We start from the raw sequence: 14,411 nt of genomic DNA on the forward strand, positions 1-14,411 counted from the left end.
AGCTGGGCAGGGAGGTGGGTGCCTGTAGTCCCAACTACTTGGGAGGCTGAGGCAGGAGAATGGCGTGAACCCGGGAGGCCGAGCTTGCAGTGAGCGGAGATCACGCCACTGCACTCCAGCCTGGGCAACAGAGTGAGACTCCGTCTCAAAAAAAAAAAAAAAGAATTGTGGACATGGGACTGTGTACTTGTAGTCATTGTCTTCCCAATAGAACAGATGGTAAGATACACTCTGGACTCTGCTATGCCTCCAGATGAAACAATAAGAAATTTTGTGTATTTTTACAAAACACTCTTACGATATCTGAAATACATTGGAGTAATTGGTACTTTTAAAAACAATGCTGTAAAATGTGTAATGACATGAAAAGATGCTCAAAAAAGTGAGAAAAGCAGTTTAGGAAATAGTATTACTGCCTGATCCCATGTTTAGCTTTAAAAAGGGGGGTGGATTATCCAGATCTTTCTTTTATAATTTTTGCTTATCTGTATTATCTAAATTTTCTATAGTGAATATCTAATACTTTAATATAGAAAAAATGCAAAATTCATTTATAAACTGGCAAACTAAACTAGAATGAGAGACGCTATTTAAAAAGTTCTTACCTCCGATGATACAGATATATTACAGGAAAATAAAAGAAGTGTTTCTGTTTTCTGCATTTCCCCTGGTTCCACCAACAGTTAATTGCCACAAACAACACCTGCAGAGCCAAAAAAGGTTTTCAAATGACTATCAATAACAACTGAAAAGTTACCAAGATTTAAAAGATGAAATTTAAAAATGGAACGATTCCTCTCTCGCTGAAACAGAAACTATGAAAAAAACTGTTTTGAGTTTTCAAAGGTCATAATTTATCACTAAAACAAAAAAGAAAGACATACTCTTATCTATGATGTCCAGCCAGGACTTGGACCGTGTTTACCAATCTTACCATGCAATACAGTTCAAAAGATTTCTGTGTGTTTCCAAAAATAAACCCACTTTTTTCCCTACTGAGTACATGGAATAGTAAGCTCTCAATTTGGAAGGAGCTGAATTTTTTTTTTTTTAAAAAAGCAGCAGCAGTCCCTGGATTGCACTACAACCCCCACCACTACGTGATGGTAAACAAACTGCTTCACCCCTTATGCCTGCAGTCCTGCTTCAGAAAAACAGGGCTGACAGCATCTGCTTGCAAAGTGGTTGAGAATTAGCACAGGGCCTGGCACACCAGAATATCATTATTATTATACTAATGCCATCACTCAGAAGGACATACTGCTTAGGCTGACAGTAAGGTAGCTAATTCACACTTATTAATAAAACACAATAGATATCCCTCTTGTGCCCAACATGGGCAACGTGAACTTTGTTCTCTAAATTTGGAAGGCTCCACAGTTTCTAAGAAAAACCAAATGACAGTTCCAAATGAACTTCTGGAACTCAGCTGCCTACACACGTTACTTCAGATCAGTGGTTCTGAGCAGGAGAGTCTTAGAAATCTGTGGGATGCTTTTTGCTTGCTACAATGACTGGGGGAAGCTACAGTGCATACGTAGGGCAGGGGTGCTGGTAGATGTCCTGCTACACTCAAACCTGCTTTGCACACAGAAGAGTCGTCCATAGCGTTCCAGAGGAGCTCAAAATGCCTGCCACACACTGATGTTGGGGAGAAACTGTTATTATCGAAGCCCAGTACCTAGCTCCATTTTACATGTGAATCCAAAGCATGCTTTTTGTGTTCACTGAATTTTTCAGGAATGCAACTTCTATGCAAACTGAGAGCAGAAAGGGCTTTGCATAGTTCAGGATTTTACCAAGATTGTTCACCATTTAGGATAATCAATTACTAAGAGCAATGTCCATGTGGCAGGTTAGTCACCAACATATCACCTTTATCAGTCTACGTTTGTAACTATCCCATTCACAGTGATTCTACATAAAGGTATATGGACCTGTTCTGACCGTGCACTTACATACTAAAATATATATCATTTAGTTACAAATTACTTTCTTCCCCCCTCACCTCTATGTTACAATCCGCGCATTAGATTATTTTGAAATTACATGTATAGGAAAACTTTACCATCTATGAATTCCTTTTTAGGAAGAAAAAGGGACATCATAAAATACTTATTTTCTAAAGCACAACTGGGGTCCACTGGGCTGAAAACCACTGCCATAACAGGTGACTTATTTGCCTATATATCTTTCTTACCTAGCCCAAAGGTGGCATTCCTTATCTGCTGAATATAGTTCTGGTCCATATATTAAAAAGGTCGGCCTTGTTACAATGCAGTCATATCATACATACATTTTCTTACCTAAAATACCTAACTAGCAAGTATCAAATGGATATGCAAGAACTAGGATTTTCAGTCCCTCGACCTTTTTCAGTGCTGACACCAAACAGTATGGCACCCCAGGATAAGCATTGGCTTGTGTTATGAGATTCAGAATCTGCTCCCACACTTGCCTTGGAGTACAATCGCCACAACTGGAAATCCTTTCTGTTGCTTTATAGAAAGCTCTGTAACTTAGAAACGACTCCTGGAGTTCACCTTGGCAAAGTCTGCCCGTTGGGCAAGGTGTCTCTGTGGGGACATCCTGCCCTACATATAGGACTGACAGTCATTTGATTCTTAAGCTGAATGTGAGCATTACCTGATCTGAAAGCCGACTTGCCGCTTGCTCAATTTCTGCCCTGGCAGCGATGGACTGTCCACACCAAGGGGCATAGAAGAAGAGCAGTACCACCTCTGAATCCCGTCGAACGTACTCTGCATAATCCAGCTGCCCCTGGAAGAGGTCAAGGACTGGAGACCTCGGGGAGAAAAAGCTGACAGGTGGCTTTGCTGGTATTATCACATCTTTTGCTCGACTAAAAAAGAGCAAACACAGAAAAGATTGCTTAGTTTATCTTCTTCTAAGAATAGCTCTGTGGAAGTAGAATGAAGTTTAAAAGGAAAATCCTCTTTTGAATAAGAAAATGGAGTCCCAAAATCACTGCCCTAGAAAGGCAACATCTGGCTGAGCAAATGCAAGAACATGAATAATACGTTGGAAACAATTCTCTGAGATTCTGTCCCCTAGGTGTAGGCTGGCAGGGCAGTGGAGAGCAGAGAAGGATGTCTCTGAATAATCCATATTTCTGCTCCCCACATTCCAAAGACTTCATCCTCCTTTTTCTGCAGCCTGGCTCTCCACAGAAGCCACTTATCTCCAGGGCTTTAGAGCCACCAGCATGCAAGCTCAGAATTACGGTGAGGGAGCATGTAAACTACCATTAACAAGATTTCCACGGGAGATGCTTATAATCAACTCAACTTTGAGAAAACATTAAGCTTATTAGCTGGAGTTGGCTTGTACTTATCCAGGGCATTCAGGTAACAGTAACAATTAAACAATAATATACATTCCTCCAGATATGTATCATAATCCTAAGACTAATGAAGATAAGTAACAAAGCAACAGCCTATTTAACTGGAAAATGGGCTTTTTGAACACTTGAGCTTCCCACAAGAAACAGAACAGGAGGAAAAAGAAAAGAACGCTGAACAAACAAGTGGTCAGAAGTAACTTTCCCCATCAAGACCTAAAGGTCTAGGCCCAGGCTGCATCCCACCAAGTAGAAGGGCCCTAGTAAACACCCTGAGCTGTCCATGCATCTGCACTCACATACCACAAACCATTAGGGCAGCTTTGCTAAGAAACAAATGAGACCCAATTATGCACTATCTAAACGAGATAAATAGAGAACATAAACATGGAAACCTAAAATGCGATGAGATTAACCCCAAAGAAAGTAAAGGAGACCAGGCGCGGTGACTCAGCCTGTAATTCCAGCACTTTGGGAGGCCGAGGCAGGCAGATCTCCTGAGGTCAGGAGTTCAAGACCAGCCTGGCCAACATGGTGAAACCCCGTCTCTACTGAAAATGAAAAAGTAGCTGGGCGTGGTGATGGGCGCCTGTAATCCCAGCTACTCGGGAAGCTGAAACACAAGAATCGCTTGAACCCGGGAGGCGGAGGTTGCAGTGAGCCGAGATTGCACCATTGCACTCCAGCCTAGGTGACTAGAACAAAACTCTATCTAAAAAAAAAAAAAGAAAAAGAAAGTAAAGGAACAAGAAAAGAACAAAAGCCAGACGGTACAAATGGAAAACAAGGAGCACAAAGGTAGACTTAAACCCAACTACCTCAACAATTACGTTAAATATAAAAGGAGAGGCCAGGCGCGGTGGCTCATGCCTGTAATCCCAGCACTGTGGGAAGCCGAGGCAGGCAGACCACGAGGTCAGGAGATCGAGACCATCCTAGCTAACATGGTGAAACCCCGTCTCTACTGAAAAAAATACAAAAAATTAGCCGGGTGTGGTGGCACATACCTGTAGTCCCAGCTACTTGGGAGGCTGAGGCAGGAGAATTGTGTAGGTTGCAGTGAGCCAAGATCATGCCATCGCACTCAGCCTCGGCAACAGAGCGAGACTACGTCTCCCAAAAAAAAAAAAAAAGGAAGCAACCTAATTAGGAGGAGCAGACTGCCAGACAGGATAAAGCAAGACCCAATTATGCACTATCTAAACGAGATATATCTTAAATATAAAGACACAGGATAAAGGCATAAGGATGGGAAAAGAAAAACTATGTAAACAGTAAGCATAAGAAAGCTGGCATGACTCATGAGGTACAGTGATAAACTGGGGTATATTCTTACCCGTTTACTTAAATGTTACTCCACAATAAAAACGAAAAGCAAAACCTACTCATATATACTATAACTTGGATGAGTCTCAAAATGATTATGCTGAGTGAAAAAAGTGCTAAAGAGTACATGCACTATGACTGCATTTATATGAAATTCCAGAACAGGCAGAAGTATTCAACGGAGCAAGTCACCTATTTATTCACTCAAACTAATATTTTAACCTTCAATCAGAGAGCTTTCAGTCTATGCAGAATGCCTTCATAACCTGAAAAAATCACTTACACAATTATTCAAAAATTCTTTACTGAGCAGCTGTGACTGTGCTTTGGGCACAAGCACTGAGGCTGCGGCAGCTAGCACTGTGTGTTGTCGAGGAGACCACTTTCTAGGGGAGGAAGACAGGAAAAACATCAAATGTGTAAACAATAAAAATATACTAAATGCTCACTATGTGAAAAATTTAACAAGATAACGTACAGAAGGACATGGTAGCTCCTCTGATGGAGTGGTGGCTTGGGAGGTGCTATAATTTAAGCTCTGAGACCTGAATGACAAGAAGATAGCCACGTAAGAGGTGGGGAGGGCACTATAGGAAAAAAAAAAAAAAGACACCTTTTCAAGAGATCCAAAATTCTGCTCTTTGGAGAAATTACTTTTCTACCATTCAAACTGCACATGGCCAAGCGTCGTGGCTCATGCCTGTAATCCCAGCACTTCAGGAGACAGAGGCGGGTGGATCACATGAGGTCAGGAGTTTAAGACCAGCCTGACCAACACCGGGAAACCCCATTTCTACTAAAAATACAAAATTAGCTGGGCATGGTGGTGCACACCTGTAATCCCAGCCACTTGGGAGGCTGAGGCAGGAGAATCGCTTGAACACGGGAGGCGGAGGTTGCAGTGAGCCAAGATCACGCCATTGCACTCCAGCCTGGGAAAAAAGAGCAAAACTCCATCTCAAAAGAAAAAAAAAATGCAATGTAAGCATCAAATAATGCAATCTGAGGAAAAATGTAGGTCTGACAGTCAACGAAAGGATAAAGAGCAACTCAGTAATTTTGCTCTGCATATTCAGAAGCATTCCTAAATGAGCCAGATAAAGTACAAGGCCAATCAAAAATCAAATATTGGCCAGGGAGAAGAAACACTCGCCTCTACTCCATCAGAAACACTGGTGAGTTTCTACTTAACTCATCAATCTGCTTCACATTTTAGAGAAACTATACATAGAGCAAAGATTTCCTGCAGCTATGAGGGGTATGTCTCGGGTACAAAAAAACTCGAATTGGTTGCAAATAAGAAGGCCTGTTGTTGCTGAGCTAGTAGCATGTGCCTATAGTCCCAGCTACTAAACTCAGGAGGCTAAGGCAGGAGAATTACTTGAGCCCAGCAGTTTGAGGCTGCAGCATGCCATAATTGCACCTGTGAATAGCCACTGCACTCCAGCCGGGGCAACATAAAAAAAGGCCTGTTGAAACCCCAATTTTCCTATGAAATTCACACCCTACATCACTTCCTTGCAAAGACCATTCGAGGCAGCTTTGAAACTACAAAATGGAATAAAGCAAAATAAATACATGTATACACACATATGTATCTACACACAGACAATTTTTTTTTCCCTCTAAATCAAGGTAAAAGAAAAGCGAGCAGGATGAAGGGACACAGGTAAGTAAAGATTAGATGCCCAGAAACGCATGATTATTCACTGTGGCTCAACCTCAAATCAACCTTTTCCATATTAGCTGGTTTGAACTCAGCCAAGCCACAGACATTGAAGAGAGCAGACATTTATTTCAAGCCTGGAGCTGTTCATAAAAATTAAATTAAAAAAAAAAAAAATCCTAGGCCGGGCGCGGTGGCTCACACTGTAATCCCAGCACTTTGGGAGGCCGAAGTAGGAGGACCACCTGAAGTCAGGAGTTCGAGACCAGCCTGGTCAACATGGTGAAACCCCATCTCTACTAAAAATACAAAAATTAGCTGGGCATGGTGGCACGCACCTGTAATCCCAGCTACTCAGGAGGCTGAGGCAGGAGAATCACTTGATCCCAGGAGGCAGAGGTTGCAGTGAGCCAAAAAAAAAAAAAAAAAAATCCTATTCTCCCTTAAGCCTATCTCCTTATTAAAGCAAAGATCTTAAAACTGAAAGAGGAAAAGGCGGGGTAGAAATGTTAGCCAGTTGCACAGCAATAAACAGTATCATGACACCATTCAATCAAAGATGACCCTAAAAAAATTAATCCGAGTCTATTAAAAGACTGTCAAATTTGCCAGTGACACAGAAAGAAGATAAGCAGCAGCCATTTACTGGTTCACTCTCCTTGCCTGAAGCAAGAAAGGATCTCATTCTGCCTACTCTAGTAACTGGATTTACTCTCTTCCTTCCTTTTCAATCTCAAAGGACTTCTGTATCAATTAAGCCATGCTGTCTCAGAACAAACATTAACCATTATTCCTATACTTTAACAAACCGATGTAAATAAACTTCACCCCTGGAGGGGGAAACCTCTCTTCCTAATTTGAACCTAAATGTCACCTCGCAACACTCTACCTTGTAAAATACTTCGTATACTGTCCTTGTGGGAGACAAGAATAAAGTACAAGGTTAAGAATCTAGGAGGTCCTGACAATAAAGGATTCAAATTCCAGCTCAGCCCCTTATCACGTAGGTGTGATTTGGAGCAGGTTCTGAAACATCACGAAGGCTGGACTCCTTCATCTGTGCACTGGGAAAGATAACAGTATATTCAAACTTTAATGGGGATTGTAAGATTTAAATGACACCCATACTAGGCTCTCAATTATGTACTAAATGAATAAATGCTTCATGGAAACAGTGGTTCCCAAGCAGGCAATTTTGCTCCCAGGGGACATCTAACAATGTCTGAAGCCATTGTAGTTGTTACATCTTGTGGGGTGTGCTACCGGTATCTAGTGGGTAGAGGCCAGGGATGCTGCTAAACATCCTACAGTAGTCAGGGCAGCCCCCACAACACAAAATTATCTGACCCAAAATATCAACAGTGCCAAGACTGAGAAACCCTGCTGACAGTACCTGGCCTATGGAAAATGCTGAGAGTTATTATAATTTATCTTTCCACTAAAATCCCCAATCTTTTGACACCTCTTTGACAACTGGCCACATATCGTGCTAAATAAACTCAAAAATGTTCCGAGGTGAAATCACAGATATCCTAGTAGCAATACAGATCTTATAAACTGGAATCCCAAAAGACCCACTGTGGATTTGGGAGACCAGAAGTACACCTGAAACATAGAGCAAATTTTGTATGTGTGTACATTCCTGAAAAGACACACATGAACTTTCATGTTCCTACTCCCTACACCCCAGCCTACTGTCAGGCCTTTTTATCAATTCCAGGGAAACACCAAGCTTGCCCAGCCTCAGAACCTCTGCATTTGCTGTTCGCTCTACCGTGGACACGCTCCCCCGGGATCTTCCCAGCGCTGGTCCCTTCTCCTTTTTGTATAAGCTTCAAATGTCACTTCCTTAGGATGTCTTTCCTCACCGCCATCGTTTCTATGCCCTGCATAGCACTGAAGCTTTAAAAAATTATATTTACTTGTTCACTGTCCCATCCACTCAAGGGAGCAAAAAGTTCACCCGGACGAGCGTCCGGCACATAGTAGGTGCAGATAAATAATCGTTAGATCAGGCCGGGTGCGGGGGCTCTCGCCTGTAATCCCAGCACTTTGGGAGGCCGAGACGGGTGGATCACGTGAGGTCAGGAGTTCGAGACCAGCCTGGCCAACGTGGTGAAACTCCGTCTCTACTAAAAATACAAAAATTAGCCAGGCGTGGTGGCGCGCGCCTGTAATCCGAGCTACTCAGGAGGCTGAGGCAGAAGAACCCCTTGAACCCGGGAGGCGGAGGTTGCAGTGAGCCGAGATCGCGCCACTGCACTCCTGCCTGGGACACAATGCGTGACTCCGTCTCAAAATAAAAATAATCGTTAGATCAATGAGTGCGGGAATTCTAAAACGGGTCTGGAACTCTCGGACGGTTGTGGATCACTACACCAGAAGCTTAAGGGGACTGAAATCGGTGAAAAATGAGGGTCCTACAGCCCGGGCCGAAGTGACAGGTCCACCCCTAGTGACTCCAAGAGGTGAGGAGCACCCCCGACCCGCCTCCCTCGGCACTAAAGCGGGACGATAGGGCGCAGGGCTCCACCCGGAAGCCTCGCCATAATGTCCGCGGGCGGGCCGGGGCAAGGAGACGGTGGGAAGCCGTGGCCGCAGGTTCCGGGAGGGGTCAGCCGTCCTGGGCAAGGTCAGGCCCGACTTCCCCGGCTGAGGCCGCTGAGACCCGGCCCTGCAGGCTCCAGGCGGCAGAGCAGGGGGAGCGCCCTAGCGGGGCCCCAGGGTCCGGGCCGTCTCACCTGCAGGTGAACTTGAGGGCGAGGAGCAGCGCGCAGCCGAGCGCCACGGCCCCGCAGAGCAGCTCGGGCCGCTGGCGCGCCATGAGGGAGGCGCCACGCAGCCCGCGACGGAGCCTGCCCGCCGAGGACGCTGTGGCCGGGGTCGGGCTCGAGCTGAGGCAGTCGGAGCCCGCGGGGCCGCCGCCGCCCCCTCCCTCGTCCTCGGCGTCCTCGCTGCTGCTGCTGCCGCCGCCGCGGCCTCCGCATTCCGACATTACATGCTCCCAGTCGCCGACTTTATACCGCCGCCGCCGCCTCGGGCCCGAAGGCCCGGCCCGGCCCGTTGCTCCCCAATCCCGCAGCTCGCCGCACCCGCTAACCCGGACGCTCCACGTCAGCCGCGCGCCGCCGCCGCGGGGTCCGCCCCACCTCACACCCCAGAGCACGCAGCTCCGCCCACGGCTCACGAAGTCCGGGCGGGCACCGACACCGCCCAAATCCCCGCCCCCAACGGGCCACGCCCTGCACCCTAAGTAAATGCACGGAAGCCTTCCCCGCCCGCAGCCCAGTCTTGGCCCCACTGGTCACGACCCGGCTCACGGAGTCTGCGCAGGCGCCGTCGCGGGGCGTGGAGAAGCTGCTCCCTTGGGATAAGGCCCGCGGGGAACACTTGGAACCTTGACACCGCTGTAGTCTGCTCTCGCCGCGCTGGGTTTTAGAAGCCGTAACGACAACAATCGTGTCCACCATTCTCACTACAGGCACGTAGTGAGCCGTTTTTTATCCCCACTTAACTGAAGAAAAAAAAAACACGGCCGGACGCGGTGGCTCAAGCCTGTAATCCCAGCACGTTGGGAGGCCAAGGCGGGCAAATTACATGAGACCAGGAGTTCAAGACCAGCCTGGCCAACATGGTGAAACCTCGTCTCTACTAAAAATACAAATATATTAGCCGGGCGTGGTGGCGGGCGCCTGTAATCCTAGCTGCTTGAGAGGCTGAGGCAGAGAATTGCTTGAACCCTGGAGGCGGAGGTTGCAGTGAGTGGAGATGGCACCACTGCACTCCCGTCTGGGGGAGAGAGAGAGACTCTTGTCTCAAAAAAGAAAAAAAGGACTTGTCCTCCAATGTCAATAACAACAAACTAGACAAATAAAACTTCGAGGGCATTAAGGCAATATGGTGTTATGCCACAAACAAAAGGCACAGCTAACGGCCAGTAGCTGAGACGCCACCTCTGCCACAGGTCAGCTATGTGACCCAGGTGCAAATCTCATCACTTCCTGTCTGGTTCTGCTTCTGTGGATGTAGAATGGGGCAATCAATGGCTGTCTTGCTCAATTGGCCAGACATTTAATGTGTCAACCACCCAGGCCCAACATGTTGTGAGTTCATGTACACCGACCATTTTGCTATTTGTTTTCTATATGTCACTTTTTTTTTTTTTGGTTGTTTTTTGATACAGGGTCTCGTGTCACCCAGGCTGGAGTGCAATGGCGCAATCATAGCACACTGAAGCCTTGACAACCCCAGCTCAAGCGATCCACCCCCCTCAGCCTCCCAAGTAGTAGGCAACACAGATGTGTGCGACTACGCCCAGCTAAATTTTTTGTGTGTGTGGAGACAAGGTCTCTCCATGTTGCCTAGGCTGGTCTTGAACTCCTGGGCTCAAGCGATCCTCCCCCTTCGACCTCCCAAAGCGTTAGGATTATGTAAAAGCATGAGCCACTGCGCCCACCTGTCACATCTTTTTGTTTCTTCTTTACTGCCTTCTTTTGTAGAAAGTAGCTATTTTCTAGTATAACATTAACTCCTTTATTTTTAACTTGTCCCTCATCCCTGTTTTGTGTTGTTATTACCCTTATTATCTATGTTACAAACCCAACCATACAGTGTTAATCTTGTTTTAAAAAGCTAAGAGAAAAAATATATAGTTACAGAGTTTTTTTAACCTTCTAATTTGCCACTTATACTTCTGTTGATTCCTTTGTGTAGATTAGAGTTACACAATTTATTGCTAAAGAAAATAAATATGGTCAAAAGTCACCAGTGTCCTCATTCACTGTAGCTTGCTGCAACAGAATTTACCCTACACTTCCATAAGACATCTGACATTTGCACAGGGCTTCATAAGGTCCAAAGTACTTTTGTTGTCTGTGGTTTAATCTCACGAAACCCACAGTCCTTTGTGAGCAAATGCAAGGCAGTGTCTTACCGACCAGAAAACCACCCTGGATTAACAAAAGAATGCCTCCTTTCCTCTTCACTTTCTGAGAACTGGGGCCCTGCTCTGGCAGCAGAATGTTCTCTTTTTTATTTTTTGTAGAGATGGGATCTCACTGTGCTGCCCAGGCTGGTCTTGAACTCCTGGCCTCAAGTGATCTTCCTGCTCTGGACTCCGAGAGTCCTGGGATCACAAGTCTGAGCCACTGCAGCTGGCCCAGAACGTTCTTCTGAAACAATTATAAATTTGTTTCAAAATACACTAGGCCTTTCGGGTCAGGCTGTACTACTTTTCAAAGGTTAGGTCAGCCCTAACTCGTCCACACCAACTTGTATCTGAGTTTTCCATAGCCACTTTTTTTTTTTTTTTTTTTGAGATGGAGTTTCACTCTATCGCCCAGGCTGGAGTGCAGTGGCACCAGGTCGGCTCACTGCAACCTCCGTCTCCTGGATTCAAGCAATTCTCCTGCCTCAGCCTCCCAAGTAGCTGGGATTACAGGTGCCCACCACCACGCCTGGCTAATTTTTATATTTTTAGTAGAGATAGGGTTTCACCATGTTGGCCAGGCTGGTCTCAAACTGCTGACCTCAGGTGATCCACCCGCCTCGGCCTCCCAAAGTGCTAGGATTACAGGCGTGAGCCACCACGCCCAGCCTCTTGGCCACTTTTTATACCAAGATCAAGTTGCTCAGGGTTTGAGGAGGGAATGGGGCAGAGGAATATATATGTGTCATGTGCTATGACAGTGGTCCCAGAAAATTGTGATACTGTTTTTATTGTACCTTTTCTTTTCTTTGACAGAGTCTTGCCCTGTCACCCAGGCTGGAGTGCAGTGGCACCATTTTGGCTCACTACAACCTCCACCTCCTGGGTTCAAACAATTCTCATGCCTCTGCCTCCCAAGTAGTTGGGATTACAGGCGTGTGCCACCATGTCTGGCTAATTTTTGTATTTTTTGTAGTGATGGGGTTTTCCCATGGTGGCCAGGCTGGTCTCGAACTCCTGACCTCAAGTGATCTGCCTGCCTTGGCCTCCCAAAGTGTTGGGATTAAAGGCGTAAACCACCAGTCCCGGCCCACTATACTTTTTCTATGTTTGGGTAAATTTAGATACACAAATACCACTGTGTTACAGTTGCCTAAGATATTTAGTATAGTAACATGCTGTACTGGTTTGTAGCCTAGGAGCAATAGGCTATACCATATACTATATAGCAATAGCCTAGGTGTGTAGTAGGCTATACTGTCTAGGTTTGTGTGAGTGTACGCTATGGATGTTCACACAACGCTGGTATCACCTAACAATGTTATTTCTCAGAACGTGTCGCTGTGATGCATGGCCATGTATTTCCTCAATATTAACCCTTCCTTGCAGCCAGAGAGAACTAATGCTTATTAATTTTGATTTTTTTTTTTTTTCCGAGACGGAGTCTTGCTCTGTCGCCCAGGCTGGAGTGCAGTGGTGCAACCTCAGCTCACTGCAACCTCTGCCTCCCAGGTTCAAAAGATTCTTCTGCCTCAGTCTCCCAAGTAGCTGGGACTACAGATGTACACCACCATGCCCAGCTAATTTTTGTATTTTTTTTTTCTTCAGACGGAGTTTCACTCTTGTTGCCCAGGCTGGAGTGCAATGGCACGACCTCGGCTCACCGCAACCTCCGCCTCCTGGGTTCAAGCGATTCTCCTGCCTCAGCCTCCCGAGTAGCTGGGATTACAGGCACATGCCACAACACCTGGCTAATTTTGTATTTTTAGTAGAGACGGGGTTTCTCCATGTTGGTCACGCTGGTCTCAAACTCCCAACCTCAGGTGATCTGCCCACCTCAGCCTCCCAAAGTGCTGGGATTACCGGCATGAGCCACCACATCCAGCCTAATTTTTGTGTTTTTAGTAGAGATGAGGTTTCACCATGTTGGCAGTGCTTATTAATTTTGAAAGCTTCCAAGCTTTTACTTACAAAACAGGACATGCCTAACAACACAAGATAGCAGATTATGCAGAAGAAAAGGGCAGGCCCTTGGCCTGGGTACTCTGGACAGTGGTGTTGCTGTTCTTGGAGACTGTATCATCACCACAGAATGGGCTTTCTAGAAATGGGCATTCATCCCTTGCATCAGATAAAGCAGTGTATATTCTCATCTCCCCAGGCCAGCTAAAGAGTGTTCTTGAGGCATCAGGCACGGTAATTCTCACCTGTAATCCCAGCACTTTGGGAGGCTAAGGTGAGAGGATTGCTTAAGTCCAGGAGTTGGAGATCAGCCTGGGCAACATAGTGAGATGTCAACTCTACAAAAAATAAAATACAAAAAACATTAGCTGGGCATGGTGGTGCATGCCTGTAGTCCTAGCTACTTGGAGGGCTTAGGCAGGAGGATCACTTGAGCCCAGAAGGTTGAGGCTACAGTGATACAGTGAGCTAAGGTTGTGCCACTGTACTCCAGCCTGGGGGACAGAGCAAGACCCTGTCTCTAAAAAAACCAAAAAGAAAAAGAATATTTCAAATCTGCCCTAACTGCTCTCCTTCAGTTTCCCAATTGGTGCAGGTCCCTGGAACTAAATCAAAACAAAGGTTGGGGGCTCTATGCAAACAGTCCTCACAGGATAGGAAGCTCCAGGAAGGGTGAGTGATGGAGAGGGGTGGGCACCTCTGGGCAGCAGCCCTCTGCCCAGGGCACCTCAGTCAGGGGGTGGGAGCACTGTGCACAGAAGGGGTCCCTGAGGGTAGGAAAGATTCACCTGCAGCCTCCATACCTTCAGGGCAGATGCGACAGCTCACTACAGCCAAACAAAACTGAGGTCACAACTCTTGCAGAGCACTGTTGATATTCACAATAGCCAAAAAGCAGAAACAACCCAAATGTCCATCAACCGATGAATGGATATTTTAAAAATGTGATCCATCCAAACAGTGGAGTATTATGTGGCTATAAAAAGTAATGAAGTACCACCGGATACGGTGGCTCATGCCTGTAATCCCAGCACTTTGGGAGGCCGAGGCAGGTGGATCACCTGAGGTCAGGAGTTCAAGACCAGCCTGACTAACATGGTGAAACCCCCGTCTCTACTAAAAATACAAAAAAATTAGCTGGGCATGGTGGTGTATGCCTGTAATCCCAG

At 46.1% G+C, this 14,411-nt stretch overlaps 1 protein-coding gene across 4 annotated transcripts in view; it reads right to left on the bottom strand.

The window, feature by feature from the left end:
• Positions 1 to 9,677, bottom strand: part of TXNDC11 (thioredoxin domain containing 11) — a 64,223-nt gene extending 54,546 nt beyond the window's left edge. Inside the window, exons 1-3 of one of the 4 annotated variants that reach the window (XM_055365326.2) lie at positions 9,095 to 9,677; positions 2,647 to 2,863; positions 606 to 703 (exon numbers count right to left, since the gene is read on the bottom strand). In XM_055365326.2, the coding sequence (XP_055221301.2) occupies positions 606 to 703; positions 2,647 to 2,863; positions 9,095 to 9,348 (569 nt within the window). In that variant the 5' untranslated portion in view covers positions 9,349 to 9,677. Of the gene's footprint in view, positions 1 to 605; positions 704 to 2,646; positions 2,864 to 9,094 lie in introns of those variants that run through there. The other 3 variants (XM_055365330.2, XM_055365327.2, XM_055365328.2) reach the window with 3 other exon arrangements.
• Between the last annotated feature and the right edge of the window lie 4,734 nt (positions 9,678 to 14,411).

This window comes from Gorilla gorilla, chromosome 18, assembly GCF_029281585.2.
Source record: "Gorilla gorilla gorilla isolate KB3781 chromosome 18, NHGRI_mGorGor1-v2.1_pri, whole genome shotgun sequence".
Taxonomy (NCBI): Eukaryota; Metazoa; Chordata; class Mammalia; order Primates; family Hominidae; genus Gorilla; species Gorilla gorilla.